The sequence below is a fragment of the Eleutherodactylus coqui genome, chromosome 8 (assembly GCF_035609145.1).
Source record: "Eleutherodactylus coqui strain aEleCoq1 chromosome 8, aEleCoq1.hap1, whole genome shotgun sequence".
Taxonomy (NCBI): Eukaryota; Metazoa; Chordata; class Amphibia; order Anura; family Eleutherodactylidae; genus Eleutherodactylus; species Eleutherodactylus coqui.
In genome coordinates this window covers 32,641,005-32,659,896 of record NC_089844.1, presented here as the reverse complement: position 1 = coordinate 32,659,896, position 18,892 = coordinate 32,641,005, and the positions used below count along the sequence as shown (strand labels likewise).

At 46.2% G+C, this 18,892-nt stretch overlaps 1 protein-coding gene across 1 annotated transcript in view; it reads left to right on the top strand.

Annotated features, from left to right (window-relative positions):
* The window catches only part of LOC136576274 (caspase-8-like), a 36,471-nt gene extending 17,716 nt beyond the window's left edge, over positions 1 to 18,755 (top strand). The window contains exons 8-11 of the mRNA XM_066575442.1: positions 1,844 to 1,908; positions 3,262 to 3,367; positions 11,955 to 12,441; positions 14,702 to 18,755. Coding sequence (XP_066431539.1) covers positions 1,844 to 1,908; positions 3,262 to 3,367; positions 11,955 to 12,441; positions 14,702 to 14,882 — 839 coding nt within the window. The 3' untranslated portion in view covers positions 14,883 to 18,755. The remainder of the gene's footprint in view (positions 1 to 1,843; positions 1,909 to 3,261; positions 3,368 to 11,954; positions 12,442 to 14,701) is intronic.
* The last annotated feature ends 137 nt before the right edge of the window (positions 18,756 to 18,892 follow it).

The window sequence follows — 18,892 nt, the reverse complement described above, 5'->3', positions numbered from 1 at the left end:
AAAAGATGTCTATGGGGCGATCAAATAAATATGTATAAGTACATGAGGGGACAATACAAGGATCTCTCCCATGATCTGTTTACACCCAGGACTGCGACGGTAACAAGAGGGCATCCGCTACGTTTAGAGGAAAGCAGGTTTCATCACCAACACAGAAAGGGGTTCTTTACTGTAAGAGCGGTGAGACTGTGGGACTCTCTGCCTGAGGAAGTGGTGATGGCAAAATCCATAGAGGAGTTTAAAAGGGGACTTGATGTCTTTCTGGAGAGGAAGGATATTATTGGTTATAAATCTTAGGTTAATTGTTAATCCGGGTATACAGGCAGGTAGGAACTATTAGGGGTTGATCCAGGGAACAGTCTGATTGCCATTAGGGAGTCGGGAAGGAATTTTTTTCCCCAAAAGGGCTAATTGGCTTCTGCTCTTGTTTTTTTTTTGCCTTCCTCTGGATCAACAACACAGGAGGATAGACAGGCTGGACTAGATGGACATTGTCTTCATTCGGCCTTACGAACTATGTTACTATGAATGTTGTCTTTATAGCTTTTAAATGTATAATTTTTTATCCGTGTCATATGTCTCACCGCTAAGAAGCCTACTGATCTCAAGAATGGAGGGTTCCATCTCTCCGATCTTCCTTATTGCGGGGTTACTGCACCCCCTGCAGTGAGCAGGAAACAATGGAGTGCTGGTTGTGCAAGCATGCTGAAGCTCCATTTACTTTCAACGGGTCTGTTGAGACACCCAAGTGGCTAGCGTTCAGGTATTTCATTCAGCCCCACTAGAATTAACGGAGTGCTGGCTGAGCACACGCAGTCGACGCTCCATTCATTTCAGTGGGGCTGATAGAATTATGGGGGCACTTGTCTGTGAAAGGCAGAGGGGGACATGCAGTGACACAGACAGGGATACGGGACACCCGTTCTTGTGATTGACGGGGGTCTCATTAGTGCGTCCCCCACCGATTAGCAAGTTATCCCCTATCCTGCGGATAAGGAATAACTTGAAATATTGGTACAATGCCTTTAAAATATGAAATCAATTTAGTCTCTGGTGATTTGCTATATAGAAACAGAAGAAATGGTAAATAAAATTTCTAACAATGTGGCAAAAGAGAAAATTAAATAATAAAATCACCAGTCCTTGAGTCTATGTAGACATGCTTTGTATGTGATAATGAAACAGCAGATTTTGTGTATTTTAAATGTATTTACATACATCAGTCTTTGATTCCAAGACTTAGAGCTTATTCCCACGAGCATATATCAGTTGGGTTTTCATGCCCGGCCGATATACGCTTCTATCTAAGCAGTTCCACCCCCCCCCCCCCCCCCCATCCCGCCCACTCCTATTGCAAACCACTCGGAGGGGAAAGACAGAAAAACGGTAAGTGGAAGAGAAGGGGACGGGGGGGAACTGCTTAGATGGAAGCGTATATCAGCCAGCCGTGAAAACGCCGGCCAATATACGCTCATATAAATAAGCCCTTATGCTGTGTTTAGACGTAACGATTATAGTTCAAAAATTTATTCAAACGAGTGAAAATGAATGATAATTGTTCCGTTTAAACGCAAGCCGATGACCAAACAAGAATCGTGCACTTTTTGTTCGTCGACTAAAAATCATGGTTGGCTCGTTGACTTGTCGTTGGGTTTGAACATTCCCCGCTCAGTGTTTCATATAGGAATACTGAACAAGAAGTGGACAATTCTCAACAATGATCTGCCCGTCTAAACCGGCTGACCGAGTTAGCAGTAACATCACCAGCTTGTTCGCCGGCAAAACGAGAATTGTCTCGTCTAAAAGGGGCATTAGCTTCACTCTTCACTTATTCATTTTGTAGATCTTATGGCTGAAAACACTGAAAACCTGTCTGAACTCAGTCTTAATCAACAGCCTAAACTACAGGTCAGTTTTAACCCCCAATGTCTGAAGCTAAAAATATAACTGCTGTTTGTATGTAAATATGATAAATAGAGATGAGCGAGCGTACTCGGAAAAGCACTACTCGCTCGAGTAATTTGCTTTATCAGAGTATCGCTGTGCTCGTCCCTGAAGATTCGGGTGCCGGCACGGAGCGGGGAGCTGCAGGGGAGAGCGGGGAGGAACGGAGGTAAGATCTTTCTCTCCCTCTCTCCCGCCCGCTCTCCCCTGCTCCCTGCTGCGACTCACCTGACAGCCGCAGCGGCACCCGAATCTTCAGGGACGAGCACAGCGATACTCGGATGAAGCAAATTACTCGAGCGAGTAGTGCTTTTCCGAGTACGCTCGCTCATCTCTAATGATAAAATGTATGTAGATATGAAAAGACAAGAATTAACCCTTTCCAATCCACTGTCTGACGTCTGAAGACATTCTGATTGAAGGGTATACGGCTCCGTTGTCGGAAGACGTCCGGCAGGGTATTCTTACTGTAGATTACTAGCCGCTCTGTTGTCAGGGGCGTCTCCAGCATGTCCCATACGGCAGTACGGGCAGCAGATGGCGCCACTGTACAATGGCAGTAAGAGAGAGCCCCTAGGAAACCCTGAATCCAAAATTGGATTGCAGAGGGTTAAAAGCATGTTCTGACTAATCACTTGACACATCCCCACAATCTTGCTTTCTTTGGTATATCCAGCTTATAGAAACAGTTTAAACACAGGTGTGAATTTACAAGTTGTGTCCTTCCTTACCTTGACACTTTGTCTCATCATATTCAGAGATGTGTGACACAAGATGACCAAAAAAATAATTTTACAATTCTCTCTGTTTTGTGAGACCAGCACTAGGTCCATCCTGGGTTCTGTCCAGAAAAATGCTTGGGGACAGAACCCAGGAGAGACACTGGACAGCGCCATAGGGGAGAATATTTGAGATGGAGACCTCCTTGAATTGTGTCTCGCATAGGAATGACTGACAGGGATGGAAACTATGACTCTAGACAGAAAAGTGCTGTACTATTTGGTCTCCATCTCATATAGCTTCTGTCCTTGTCAGTCTTTTACACTGACAAGTGTCAGAAAAGTGCAGCAATATTCCTACAATAGGCCGTTGCAAATGGCACACTTAGATATGACCTTCAGAAATTGAAAAATTAGACATTTTACACATTTATATGTCATATTTCCAATAAGGCCTTGTTCTCTCAATATAAAATCATACAGGGGGACCAATCCATAGGCCAAATTTCCACAGCAGATCTAGTTTCCCTGTGCAGCCACCCTCGTGACCAGTTCATGAAGGTTTGTAAAACATATTTTTGTTCTTGTTATCTTACAGATACAGAAGTATTCAATGAATCGAAAACGCAGAGGCTACTGCTTCATCATAAATAATGAAGTATTTATGAGGCTTGATAAAAGGCCAGGCACTGAAAAGGATGCAGGTGAGTGATATTTCTGTTGAAAGTACCCTGTTTCCCCGAAAATAAGCCCTAGCACGATTTTTCTCGTGTTTTTTTTTTTTGAGGATGCAGAATAATTTTTCACGATTTGTGAGGATGCTTGAAGTATAAGCCCTACTCCAAAATTGAGCCCTAGGTACAGTTAATAAAAAAGACAATATACATAGTGTCTAGGCAGCTGTACATCTAAAAAAGTAAAATCTAACGGATCTGCTATTGAGATTAAGGCTCCTGTAACAGAGCGATTTATAATTTGCACAAGCGAACAATGACAGAGCTCGCTCGTTTATACAGGCAGATAAATCATTCGCGTGTGTGTGTGTATATATATATATATATATATATATATATGTGTATAATATATATATGTGTATATATATTCTCCACAAATAAGTGTTATTATCCAAGCGCTGTGGAATAAGTTGGAGCTAGACAAATAAAAATGATTATTATACTCCTACCTCCTCTATCATGTGTGCTCAGATGCTGTGTTAAGAGAAATGGTCTTCTCTTCACATCTCGCTTACTCCTCACCGGACCTGATGCACTGCATCCGTGTATCGGTGCATCGGGTTGTGAATTACTGATACATATTTTTTTTTTTTTTTATATACTTCATCTTGAAATTTCTTGATCTTTTCCATAATACACTGCAATACTTCAGTATTGAAGTGTATTATACATGTCATTCTAATGTTGACGGGCATGCTATTAGATTCTGCCTCTGTTAGAGGATCTACCAAGATGGCAGACCTGGCAACACATCAGCAACTTGTGATCATGTTGCAGGGGTACCGATGGGGGTAACAGTACTTCTGTCAAACCCTTTAGATACCACGATTGCTATTGATTGCGGAATCTAAGCAGTTAAGTGGATCTCTGATCCTGGCCATCGCAGTAGGGTACCAGCTGCTACAGCTTGCATGAGCTCTTGAGCTGACACAATCACTGGGCCATAAATGTAAGGCAATTCATATACAGGCCCAACAATGATGTAACTGTACATTTTGGAGCAGGAAGGAGTTAGAATCAATGTATCATGGAGCCTGACGGACATAAATATAAAGGATTTCAAAACTTTTCCCTAAATTCCTATGAAAGGAAATATGCAACAAATTCTACATTGAAATAATTATATCTATATATAAACTGGAGTCAGTACATTTCTATCGACTCAGACTCCACCAAATGGGTGTCCACAGGCCTTGGTACAGGTGCTAGTCATTTTTCTGACTCGTGGTGTTTGTTTTTGGCTATACCCTCCATTCCTGACTAGAGAGGAGCGAACGTACTCGTCCGAGCTTGATACTCGTTCGAGTATTAGCGTGTTCGAGATGCTCGTTACTCGTGACGAGCACCACGCGATGTTCGGGTTACTTTCACTTTCATCTCTGAGACGTTAGCACGCTTTTCTGGCCAATAGAAAGACAGGGAAGGCATTACAACTTCCCCCTGCGACGTTCAAGCCCTATACCACCCCCCTGCAGTGAGTGGCTGGGGAGATCAGGTGTCACCCGAGTATATAAATCGGCCCCTCCCGCGGCTTGCCACAGATGCATTCTGACATAGTTCAGGGAAAGTGCTGTCTTGCTGGAGTTGCTATAGGGAGAGTGTTAGGAGTATTTTAGGCTTCAAGAACCCCAACGATCCTTCTTAGGGCCACATCTAACCGTGTGCAGTAGTGTGGAGGCTGCTTTTTGCAGTGTTGCACTTTTTTTTTTTTTTTTTGTATATCGGCCGTGCAGAGCATTGCGTCCTGCAGTAATTATACATTGTCCAGGGCCAGTAGTGGTGAGGCAGGGACAGAAGACATATTTAGTGTATATAGGCAGTGGGCCTTTCCAAAAACATTTGGGGAAAAAAAATCTATTTGGGCTGCCTGTGACCGTCCTCAGTGTACTGGGTCTCTGCTGGGGGTAGTTGTCCTAATTCATACACAGTCAGCTAAGTGTTACAGCAGGCTTGCGCAAAATTCTTTCCTGGCTCTGTGTTGCCTGTTAAATCACCGCTGTATTCCTGTCCACAGTGACACCGTCTGCAGTAATTTTACATAGTGCAGGGCCAGTAGTGGTGAGGCAGGGACAGAAGACATATTTAGTGTATGTAGGCAGTGGGCCTTTCCAAAAACATTTGGGAAAAAAAATCTATTTGGGCTGCCTGTGACCGTCCTCAGTGTACTGGGTCTCTGCTGGGGGTAGTTGTCCTAATTCATACGTAGCCAGCTAAGTGTTACAGCAGGCTTGCGCAAAATTCTTTCCTGGCTCTGCTGTGCGTTCCGTAAGCGAAGTCAGCCTCCAACCACAGGCCAATAAGCGGCACATTTAATTACAGCGTTCTGTTTCTGCACTACTGGTAATACAGCATGCTGAGGGGTAGGGGTAGGCCTAGAGGACGTGGACGCGGGCGAGGACGCGGAGGCCCAAGTCAGGGTGTGGGCACAGGCCGAGCCAGTGCGGTGGCCAGGGGTAGAGGCAGGGCCAGACCGAATAATCCACCAACTGATTCCCAAAGCGCCCCCTCGCGCCATGCCACCCTGCAGAGGCCAAGGTGCTCTAAGGTGTGGCAGTTTTTCACAGAGACGCCTGGCGACCGACGAACAGGGGTGTGCAACCTTTGTCGCGCCAAGATCAGCTGGGGAGCCACCAGCATGCGCAGGCATATGATGGCCAAGCACCCCACAAGGTGGGACGAAGGCCGTTCACCGCCTCCGGTTTGCACCACTGCCTCTCCCCCTGTGCCCCAACCTGCCACTGAGATCCAACCCCCCTCTGAGGACACAGGCACGAGTGCCTACCGGCCTGCACCCACACCCTCATCTCCGCTGTCCTCGGCCCCATCCAGCAATGTCTCTCAGCGCAGCGTCCAGACGTCGCTAGCGCAACTGTTTGAGCGCAAGTACGCCGCCATGCACCCGCACGCTCAAGCGTTAAACGTGCACATAGCCAAATTGATCAGCCTGGAGATGCTGCCGTATAGGCTTGTGGAAATGGAGGCTTTCAAAAGCATGATGGCGGCGGCCCCGCGCTACTCGGTTCCCAGTCGCCACTACTTTTCCCGATGTGCCGTCCCAGCCCTGCACGACCACGTCTCCCGCAACATTGTACGCGCCCTCACCAACGCGGTTACTGCCGAGGTCCACTTAACAACGGACACGTGGACAAGCACAGGCGGGCAGGGCCACTATATCTCCCTGACGGCACATTGGGTGAATTTAGTGGAGGCTGGGACAGAGTCAGAGCTGGGACCGCTCACGTCCTACCCACCCCCAGAATTGCGGGCCCCAGCTCGGTGCTGGTATCTGTGGCGGTGTATGCTTCCTCCACTAAACCACCCTCCTCCTCCTCCAACGCAACCTCTGTCTCGCAATCAAGATGTGTCAGCAGCAGCAGCACGTCGCTAGCAGTCGGTGTCGCGCGGCGTGGCAGCACAGCGGTGGGCAAGCGTCAGCAGGCCGTGCTGAAACTACTCAGCTTAGGAGAGAAGAGGCACACGGCCCACGAACTGCTGCAGGGTCTGACAGAGCAGACCGACCGCTGGCTTGCGCCGCTGAGCCTCCAACCGGGCATGGTCGTGTGTGACAACGGCCGTAACCTGGTGGTGGCTCTGCAGCACGGCAGCCTCACGCACGTGCCATGCCTGGCCCATGTCTTTAATTTGGTGGTTCAGCACTTTCTGAAAAGCTACCCACACTTGTCATACCTGCTCGGAAAGGTGCGCCGGGTCAGCGCACATTTCCGCAAGTCCAAGACGGACGCTGCCACCCTGCGGACCCTGCAACATCGGTTTAATCTGCCAGTGCACTGACTGCTGTGCGACGTGCCCACACGGTGGAACTCTACGCTCCACATGTTGGCCAGGCTCTATGAGCAGCGTAGAGCTATAGTGGAATACCAACTCCAACATGGACGGCGTAGTGGGAGTCAGCCTCCTCAATTCTTTACAGAAGAGTGGGCCTGGTTGGCAGACATCTGCCAGGTCCTTGGAAACTTTGAGGAGTCTACCCAGATGGTGAGCGGGGATGCTGCAATCATTAGCGTCACCATTCCTCTGGTATGCCTCTTGAGAAGTTCCCTGCAAAGCATAAAGGCAGACATTTTGCACTCGGAAACGGAGGCGGGGGAAGACAGTATGTCGCTGGATAGTCAGAGCACCCTCATGTCTATATCTCAGCGCGTTGAGGAGGAGGGGGAGGAGCATGAGGAGGAGGGGGAAGAGACAGCTTGGCCCACTGCTGAGGGTACCCATGCTGCTTGCCTGTCATCCTTTCAGCGTGTATGGCCTGAGGAGGAGGAGGATCCTGAAAGTGATCTTCCTAGTGAGGACAGCCATGTGTTGCGTACAGGTACCCTGGCACACATGGCTGACTTCATGTTAGGATGCCTTTCTCGAGACCCTCGTGTTACACGCATTCTGGCCACTACGGATTATTGGGTGTACACACTGCTCGACCCACGGTATAAGGAGAGCCTTTCCACTCTCATACCCGAAGAGGAAAGGGGTTCGAGAGTGATGCTATACCACAGGACCTTGGCAGACAAACTGATGGTAACATTCCCATCCGACAGCGCTAGTGGCAGAAGGTGCAGTTCCGAAGGCCAGGTAGCAGGGGAGGCGCAGAGATCAGGCAGCATATACAGCGCAGGCAGGGGAACATTCTTCAAGGCCTTTGCCAGCTTTATGGCTCCCCAGCAAGACTGTGTCACCGCTCCCCAGTCAAGGCTGAGTTGGCGGGAGCACTGTAAAAGGATGGTGAGAGGGAGTACGTAGCCGATCACACGACCGTCCTCGGTGACGCCTCTGCCCCCTACAACTACTGGGTGTCGAAGCTGGACACGTGGCCTGAAGTCGCGCTGTATGCAAGGAGGTGCTTGCTTGTATGCTTGTCGGAGAGGGTGTTTAGTGCGGCTGGGGGAATCCTCACGGATAGGCGTACCCGCCTGTCAACCGACAGGCTTACACTCATCAAGATGAACAAAGCCTGGATTTCCCCAGACTTCTCTTCTCCACCAGCGGACAGCAGCGATAGCTAAACAATACGTAGGCTGCACCCGCGGATGGAAGCATTGTTCTCTATCACCATCAAAAACGGGGACCTTTTAGCTTCATCAATCTGTGTATTCTATTCATCCTGCTCTTCCTGCTCCTCCTCCTGAAACCTGACGTAATCACGCCGAACGGGCAATTCTTCTTAGGCCCACAAGGCTCAGTCATATAATTTTTGTAAACAATTTTTATACGTTTCAATGCTCATTAAAGCGTTGAAACTTGCACCTGAACCAATTTTTATTTTAACTGGGCTGCCTCCAGGCCTAGTTACCAATTAAGCCACATTAAAGCCAAAGCGATTAATGGGTTTCACCTGCCCTCTTGGTTGGGCATGGGCAATTTTTCTGACGTACATTAGTACTGTTGGTACACCAATTTTTTTGGGGCCCTCGCCTACAGTGTAATCCAATTAATTTTTTGCCCACCTGCATTAAAGCTGACGTTACATCAGCTGTGCTGGGCACTGCAATGGGATATATTTATGTACCGCCAGTGGCTTCCTGGGACCCACCCATGCTGTCGGTCCACATGGACTTCCCATTAGGGAGATGTACGTGCCTGTGTATACTTATAAAAAACTCGAGCCTGACTGGGGCATGCAGTTTGGGCCGAAGCCCACCTGCATTTAATCTGATGTTAGCTCTGCTGTCCAGGGCACTGCAATGGGATACATTTATGTACAGCGGGTGGGTTCCAGGGAGTCACCCATGCTGTGGGTGCACACGGAATTCCCATTGCGGAGTTGTACCTGCCTGTGACTATTTATAAAAAAAACGCAGTCTGACTGGGGCATGCAGACACCTTGACAGAATGAATAGTGTGTGGCACATAGGTTCCCCATTGCTATGCCCACGTGTGCAGCTCCTGATGGCGGTGGCACAGGATTATATTTCTCATTGCTTCTGTACAGCATTGTGGGCTATCGTCCCGCCCCTTTTAAAGAGGGTCGCTGCCTAGCCGTGCCAACCCTCTGCAGTGTGTGCCTGCGGTTCCTCCTCATGGCAGACGCACTTATAAATAGACATGAGTGTGGCGTGGCATGAGGGCAGCTGAAGGCTGCGCAGGGACACTTTGGTGTGTGCTGTGGACACTGGGTCGTGCGGGGGGGGGGGGGGGGGTTGGGCAGCATGTAACCCAGGAGAAGTGGCAGCGGAGTGTCATGCAGGCAGTGATTGTGCTTTGTTGGAGGTAGTGTGGTGCTTAGCTAAGGTATGCATTGGTAATGAGGGCTTTTCAGAAGTAAAAATTGTTGGGGGGGGGGCCCCACTCTTGCCGCTATTGTGGCTTAATAGTGGGACCTGGGAACTTGAGATGCAGCCCAACATGTAGCCCCTCGCCTGCCCTATCCGTTGCTGTGTCGTTCCCATCACTTTCTTGAATTTCGCAGATTTTCACAAATGGAAACCTTAGCGAGCATCGGCGATATACAAAAATGCTCGGGTCGCCCATTGACTTCAATGGGGTTCGTTACTCGAAACGAACCCTCGAGCATCGCGAAAATTTCGTCTCGAGTAACGAGCACCCGAGCATTTTGGTGCTCGCTCATCTCTATTCCTGACGCCTCTTTTATTGACCATTCTTCTGTCTGCTGCCTGCCCTGACTCTTGACCTGTTTATATTGTGCTGAACTTGATCTGCACTGTCCCACATATTGAAGTAACATAGTATGTAATGCTGAATAAAGACAATGTCCATCTAGTCCAGCCTGTCTATCCTCCTGTGTTGATCCCAGAGGAAGGCAAAAAACCCCAAGGCCAGAAGCCAATTAGCCCTTTTGGGGAAAAAATTCCTTCCCGACTCCCTAATGGCAATCAGACTGTTCCCTGGATCAACCCCTAATAGTTCCTACCTGCCTGTATACCCGGATTAACAATTAACCTAAGATTTATGACCTATAATATCCTTCCGCTCTAGAAAGACATCAAGTCTCCTTTTAAACTCCTCTATAGATTTTGCCATCACTACATCCTCAGGCAGAGAGTTCCACAGTCTAACTGCTCTTACAGTAAAGAATCCCCTTCTATGTTGGTGATGAAACCTACTTTCCTCTAAACGTAGCCTCTCTGGGTATTCCAGTCCCGTTATTCCATGTATTAGTTTAGTTGCCCTTCTTTGAATCCCCTCAAGCACTGTAACATCTTTCCTGAGCACCGGTGACCAGAACTGTACACAGTATTCCATGTGAGGCCTGACAAGTGCCTTATATAATGGAAGGATAATGTTCTCATCCTTCTCCCCTATACCTCTTTTAATGCACCCCAAGACTTTATTTGCCTTTGCAGCAGCTGACTGGCATTGGTTACTCCAGTTCAGTCTACAATCCACTAGTACCCCCAGATCCTTTTCCATATCACTTTTCCCTAGTGGTACCCCATTAAGTGAATATTGGTGACATCCGTTTCTCCTGCCCATGTGCATAGTCTTACATTTTTCAACATTGAACTTCATTTGCCATTTTTCTGCCCAAGCCCCCAGCTTATCTCGGTCCGTTTGTAGCCGTACATTGTCCTCCCTTGCATTGATTATCTTGTATAATTTTGTGTCATCTGCAAATATTGATATTTTGCTGTGCAGCCCCTCTATCAGGTCATTGATAAATATGTTGAACAGAGTGGGGCCTAATACTGAACCCTGTGGCCCCCGCTAGCGACTGTGGTCCAATCAGAGTACGAACCATTTATTACCACCCTCTGCTTTCTATCATTCAGCCAATTCTTTACCCACTTACACACGTTTTCGCCCAGTCCGAGCTGCCTCATTTTGTATATTAGCCTATATTATATATTAGCCTAAGTATACACTGCCTGCTTTGATTCAAGACTCCTCTTCTAACTACGCCTCTGTTTACACGCTCGGGTCTATTATAGCTACCGCTACCAAATAACTGTGACCTTTTTAGTGTAAAAGGCCTAGGGATCCTGCAGTGAAGCCCAAATCCACTGGTGACATGAAAGGGTGAAAACTGGGGCTCCTCAGGTGTTGCCTCTAGATTTGACCCAAAAGTCAGACCAGTGTGTTGTGGTACAGTGGATCTACACCTGCTTGCTGACACAGCTCATTCTAATCAATAGGAGGTTAAAACAGTTTTCCTATAGTTATTATTTCTCGCATAAATCACTCAAAACATAAGTTGTTCAAATGTAATAATTAAAGACACACCTGTGTCTAGATATTGCTGTTACACACTTTTTATAGTGCCTCTTGGTGTTATTTTGATTCCCTTCTCAGATGTGTTCAGTAGTGATCAGAAGAAGCCACTTCTAGCTCACTGATTCTTATTGGCGGGTCTGCAAAGTAGCAGGAATTAGTCCACAGCTCATTTACAAGAGGATCTGGGCGGTGGGACTGAACTACTACTGAGCATGTGCGACCACCGGCACTGGACATATTGGGTGAAAGTGATGAGAGGGGCTCAAAAGAACACCATAAGTAGAAAAATCTCATCAACATGGTCAACTTGGTCAGGTTTTCTTTTCTGTCTATTATGTCATTGTTTGCTTTTTTTTTTCTCGCAATCTTGCAGAATTCTTGACTAAAGTGTTCACGTGGCTGGGCCTGGATGTGGAGATTCGCACTGACCTGTCGGCACCAGACATTCACAAGTACTTACTTGAATTCAGTAAAAGGAATCATACGGAGAGAGACTGCTTTGTTTGCTGTATTCTGACTCATGGAAAATCACAAAATGTCTATGGGATTGACAATGAAAGCATACCTATAAGTGAAGTAACGGCATACTTCACCTCGAAAAATTGCACAACGTTGGCTGGAAAACCTAAGCTATTCTTTATACAGGCGTGTCAAGGAAAAGGTTCTCAGGCGGCACATGCTATTGAGCCAGACGCAGTGTCTTCTGCTGAAGAGAAGAGATCTGCAATAACCATACCTAATGATGCAGATGTTTTGGTTGGGATGTCAACAGTGGATGGCTACTATTCATTCCGTGATATCCGAAAAGGGTCATGGTACATCCAAGCCCTGTGTGAAAACCTGACGAAAATGGTCCCAAAGTAAGTAAATTCATGAAAACAAGAATGTATCTGTGCATGCAAGATGCAGTTGTGAAATGGTATGCTATACATACTTTATGCGGTAGTAACATTAGTAGTGGCTACTGACCCATTCGCCTACTATGGAGAATCACTTATGCCGTCCTACTGGTCAGTGGACTTGCCTATATTTATTGTTTATTTATTTTAAAGGGCCACTCCAGCAATTTTTTTTCCATTTGTTATGTAACTAGCCCCCCCAATATTTATAAATCGACTAGTATTACCTTTTTTAGCTATTCCTTTCTATCTGAAACTTCTGGCCTTGTCCTCCTTTGGTGGTCATGTGATCTTGATTCTGGCCAGCTCGTGTTTACTTGGGTTCGTGTGTTCTGAAACTTATCAGTTTTTCAGTCAGTATAATATCTGTGTGATGCTATTACATGGACCCTTCCACAGAAACTCTTTAGAGGGGGACACAGGTCACAGTTACTGATGATGATCACACAGTTATAATGAAGGAGATCTCAGTTCATCCTCCTGACTGTATACTTATTGTTTGTAGCTTGATTAGATGAACACAGAAGGTAACGGCAGTGTACCTGTTCAGAAGGCAGGGATGGTACAGGTGGTAGCATGTGATGCCATGCTGATGCAACATGGGATTGCTAGCACAGAATAGTGGAAGTAAAAAGGGAGAAATCTCAGCATCAAGATAGTAACTGATAAGCATCACACAGGAGGCTGCACTGCATGGAAGTGACTGTAATATACATAGGAGACCTTCAGAGTGTGACAGGCAATGACTTGAGAGGGGGCAGGGATGAAAAAATGTGTTTTGCCAGAGTGGCCTTTTAAAGCATGTTAATTCCAGAGTACTGTACATATGAGGAAGGGGTTTAAGTACAAAAAACATGAACATAAGGAGTAGCAGACCAGTACAAATGGAGAGAGCGCTCTGCCCTCAAGGGCTTACAGTTTACAAGGGGAACTAGCTTGCAGCTCATGTCTAGTGCCTGCTCTACTGAAGCTGTATTAAAGAGGACCTGCCAGCTCTGGCTTAGTATATATTCTCAGAGAAATAACTATTCTAGAGCCGCGGTTGTGAACCAGTGGCATGCGTGCCAGAGAGGGCACGCACACAGACAGCTGCTCACCACTATAATGATTATTGACCAGGGTGCCGCAGCTCTTGGCCGGTAATCATTCAGCGGCGCCGATCCCGGGTGCACACTCTGATGCTAGTATTTGCACCCAGGATCCTCCTCCCCTACCTTTCCTTATTGGTTGCGCAGGAGGAGGAGGAGGCTCGGGTGCACACACTGCAGTCCGCAACAGCGCTGAGTAGAGAAGGAGTGGTGCTTGGACTACAAGGAGGACGTACGTATATGGGTTGGAGCGGGGCTCTATTAGTGCTGGGACTACTATGGGGTTAATAGTATTACTGGGGCCGATATAGTGTCCCCTATATCGGCCCCAGTAATGATAGTATTAATACTGAGACCACTGTGGGGCTCACTATTGCTATACTATACCTCTAGCTGGCTTAGGGTATATTTACATGTGGCAGAAATGCCACAGAATGTCCACAGCAGAAATTTACGTGTCAAATTTCGCAGCATTTCTACATCCAAAAAACAGTCACCATTGCTGCGGATTTTGACTGGAAATCAACCAGATATCCGCGGCCGATTTCATACTGTGCGGCACTCCCCTCACCTACACAAGGCTTCCCACGGTCGGCGCTTCCAGTTCCCAGCAACCTGCTCAGGTGAGGCGCTTCTGGTCAAGTGATGCTAGTCAGGTGAGGCCACTACAGGCCGCTGAGAACCAGAAGCCAGGGAGCGCTGACAGAGGGAAGCCTACAGAGGAAGTGAGGTGGAGCGCCGCATAGCATGAAATCAGCTGCGGGTACACAGCCGATTTCAAGTCAAAATCCGCACCAATGGTACTCCAGTTCTCTAGCAGAGAAAAAACACAGTCCGTACCTCCCTGTCTATTTTGAAGCGGCCCTGTCCTTTTTAGAACGACGGAGGTAAAAATTATACGTCGTGATAAGCCCCGCCCCCTTGTGTTGGCACTTTTCTATAAATAAGTGGGTTTTTGGGTTGCCGTTTGGGCACTCTGTCGCTAAAAGGTTCACCATCACTGGTCTAGAGCATCTTTTCTTAGGACTCTGCATAATACATGATGGTCATTGGCTGACCAGTTAGAAAAATGGTTTTTACTCATTCCATTGTTTTTGAGCTTCGTGAATAATTTGTGATATATTGCTTTCCAGGGGAGAGGATATTTTGTCCATTATGACAAAAGTCAACAAAGATGTCAGCGAGATGGAATACTTAAAGGATGGGAAGACCAATATGAAGCAAATGCCACAGCCGTTTTATACCCTACGAAAAAAGCTTGTGTTTCCTGCACCTTTTACTCCATTTAATACCTCTTTTCAGGAAAAAAACTGAGCCAAAATATATCGCATGGTGTTAAGTTAAACAATACCATGTGTCCTGCGCTGCACAAAGACTTTAAATCCACCACTTGTTTGGGGGACGGGAATCCTTAAAAGCCAGTTTGCCTTAAAAATATCCTAATGCTGGATTAAGGAGAATATACCTGGAACTTGGCCTGGATATTCTGGTGGACTCCCTGACTCAGTATCACATTTATGTAAGCATGTGTGGCATGGACTTTACCATTATTCTAGTGTCAGCAATTCACATTGTATCAGAGACTTCACCATAATTTGGCCTTGTGTGGCGCAGAGTGTTAAATCAGCAGTATGCAGTTCTAAGCTCTCGCTCACGACCTGAAGGTTGCGAGTTCAATCCCCGCATGGTTCAGGTAGCCAGCTCAAGATTCACTCAGGCTTCCATCCTTCCGAGGTCTGTAAAATGAGTACCCAGCTTGGTGGGGGTAATAAATAAATTGCCTGAAAGCGCTGCGGGAATAAATTGGCGCTATACAAATCCCTTCACCTGATTTTCTGGAGCCACTACTGATGGAAGCAAACATGCATATAGATGTATGGGCATCCAGTGATTTTAAAATATCTAATAATTCGGGGTCCCAATTCTGAGGAAGTCTTATTATGGAAAATGTACTATAGTATGTGCAATATAAAACTATTTTATAGGTTAGGACTTACTGAACAAAGAAATGTCATTGTACCTGTGTCTGAGAATCGATACCATGTTAGGCCTTTTGTTTTGGCGTAAATCATAATAATGTTATGGGCTGTATGCCTACTAATACTAGGTCTTGCCCACTTTTGGAGAAAGCGGTGGGGCCTGATGGAAAATTTCAAGTTTCAATTTTGGCTCGTGCTCCACAATTGGGACTTTTGTATGCTCGTAAATTGGCATACAGCCAACAATCACAGAAAACGACCATTACTTACTAAGTGAGGAGTGCCTATAGATGCATCCTCTCACCATGCAGGTAGCTGACTACCATTGTATCAGAATGGTCTGGCACTTTGTATCCACTATGTGTGGGAGTATACGCAAAGCAGCCACCCCCCTCTATATCAAGAGGCAGTGTGAGTGGCTGTCTCATCGGTGTCCTGCACAGGTGTAATTCGCTCCCTCATTTGGTAGTCAGCTACCTGCATGGTGAGAGGATGCATCTATATGCACTCCTCACCCAGTAAGTAATGGCCGTTTTCTGTGATTGGTTTTTAATTTTTTTTTTTATATTTCCCCTTCTGTTATGTATAAATTGGCATACAGGGCTTAATAGATATTCCCCAAGTTTCTCCTGTTAACTACCAGCAAACACTTGCCACATTTGGCTATCAAATGGGCATCCAAAAAATGCCACAAAAACCTGGTTTAAACATGTGGGTTAATTCAGCCATATGTCCCGTTGAGATGGCGGAATACCACTGACAAAATCTGGAATCATCTTAGCATCCTATTGTATGCTATGAAAATCTGCACCATAGTGCGTACATACACATCAAAATCCACGTCAGAACTTGCAGGCTCGGCCTTAGATTTTCTGCCATGGATTGAACTGTCAGATCCATCATGGAAAAACCCATTGTGGATCTGATGGGTGAAGGGGCTGTGTGAAGCCTTAGGGGATGTTAATCCCCTATGGATAGGGGATCCTATGGATAGTGAATAACATGTGATGCTGGTACAACTCTTTTAAAGAAGATTTTCCTTACCACAACTGGAGATTACTTTACTTGTATTGTTGCATCTAGTTGATCCAGCTTAGTGCCTGCAGCCATAATTTCGTCTGTATGTAATTTATTCTAAATTATAGGAAAGAAAGAAATTTATTTTATTTTAACAGGAGGGTAACCAAAAGTACAATATACTTTTTTAAACTGTGTTATGAAATATGTCGCATAACATTTAGGCCCCCTGTCTATGGAAAGTGCCGGCACCTGTCCACAAGCGGAGAATTATTGAGATTCTCCGCTTGAATTGCCCCGCTTCTCCGCGGTCAGCCTATCTATCAGATAGGGCTGACCGGCGGAGATTCGGCGGCGGAGCTTCACCGCGGGATACCGCATCGCCCGTGGACAAGCCGGCCTTGGTGAGTGGCGATATCTTTAAGAGGGGTAATTCCTTAAGGATGATTGCAGACCTGCTGGCGGTCAGCCATTCACCGGAGGGCAATTAGCTGACGCTCCAGGGTGATGAGTTGGTTTTATTGGGGAAGGTGTGGACAGTCACTTATTTTACCTATAGCAGCAAGTATAGAATTATGAACAAGGACTTTTTATGTAATTAAATGCAACACTTTCATTGCTGAAAATGTATCTCAGGGGAGAAAGTCCTTTTTCTTTACTTTTCATACATTTATATAAATTGACATAATATGGGAAAACCCTTTACAGCTATTCCAAAGCTTCACGAACGAAGAATTATGCAGTCATCATAATGTATTAATAAAAATGTGCTCTTATTCCCTGTTGAAGAGGAGCCAAGGAGAGGTATTGCTGCCGTTCCCAGAACTGTGACACACAAACATGCTTGTGCAGGCATTTTTCAGCAATCTGGAACTTTTTTCCTTTTAGGCCTCATGTCCACTAGGAAATTCGGGCCTGCGCAGATTCTCCATGCAGAATCTCGCAACGGGGCCCTCCTTTCCTGGGGACATGAGGCCTGAAATAAGATTTTTCTTACCTGTCCGGACGCTGTGGGTTCCCCTCCGTTGCGGCCGGATCTTCTTTCATTCTGCCCGGCGGATGCGCTCGGCACGTCGGCAGCGTGCTGCGTGCATGCGCTGTGCACCCTGTTTTTTTCTTTTTGAACTTCTGCTCTCTTCCACTCTCGCGCCAGAGAGCAGAAATTCGGCTGCGGGTGTACCGCGGGACCGGACGGCTTCTATGGAAGCCTGCGGGAGCCGTCCGAGCAGGAGACCTGCAGAAAATGGAGCATGCTACATTTCTTCTCCCGCACAGGAGAAAATGCAAATCCATTAAAATGCCATCCGCGGGTACAAATTACAATTTAATTGCCCGTGGATGGCTAATGGATCTCTATGGGCAAAATTGAATGCAAATTCCGCAGCGGAGAACCGCAGCGGAATCCGCAATTCAATTTTGCTAGTGGACATGAGGCCTTAACCATATTGAGTCAATAAGTAGGTACTTTTAGCACACTAGCCCACAGAACTAGCATAATCTTGACGGTGAGATTTGCCTCTAAAGCCCCCATTTACACACAACAATTATCACTCAAAATTCATTGAAACGATAGCATGTGAGCGATAATCGTTGCGTGTAAATGCTACCATCATTTACTTTTTAGCTGAACCATGATTTTAAGGTGAGCATAAAATACATACTTTAGTCGGAGAGTATATAACAGTGACCGCATGCTGTGTTCTGCTCCGGACCGCTGATTACATTGTATTCAGCCGACAGCCCGTGCGAGGAAAAATGGAGCTGATTGCAGAGCTCAGGCCACCTGCTGTGTTCTGCAAATGGCTCTGGGAGGCTCATTTACATGCAAATGAAGCTGATAAAGTGTTAATGGACACTAGTGTCCATTAACACTTTATGCAGAATGATCACTGAAACTTTCAATCTTTCAATCATTTGAAAGATTGTCTTTGTATGTAAATAGGTGGCTCTGTTCACATCTGGGGTGAAGCTTCTCTTGGTAAAGAAAGCCACAGTGTTCTCCTACCAAAATGTTTTAAACAAAGCTGTGTGTCATTTTATAGTAACGCGAGTACTAAGATGTCATTGCAGTATCAAATGTTTTTATCAGCAAAAATCATGGCCCATGAACATCCCAATATATTAATGTTTTATGAACTTTTAATTGAATATATGAAAATACGGTGCTCTGAAAAACCGCAATAAAATTGAAAACTACATAACTGTTGTTTGAGTGTTGCATGTCTAAAAAAAATCCTCACATCCTGATTGCAATTGCCTAAGCGGAATGTGATGTAATAGTGTGTTCTAATTGCCTAAGCGGAATGTGATGTAATAGTGTGTTCTAAT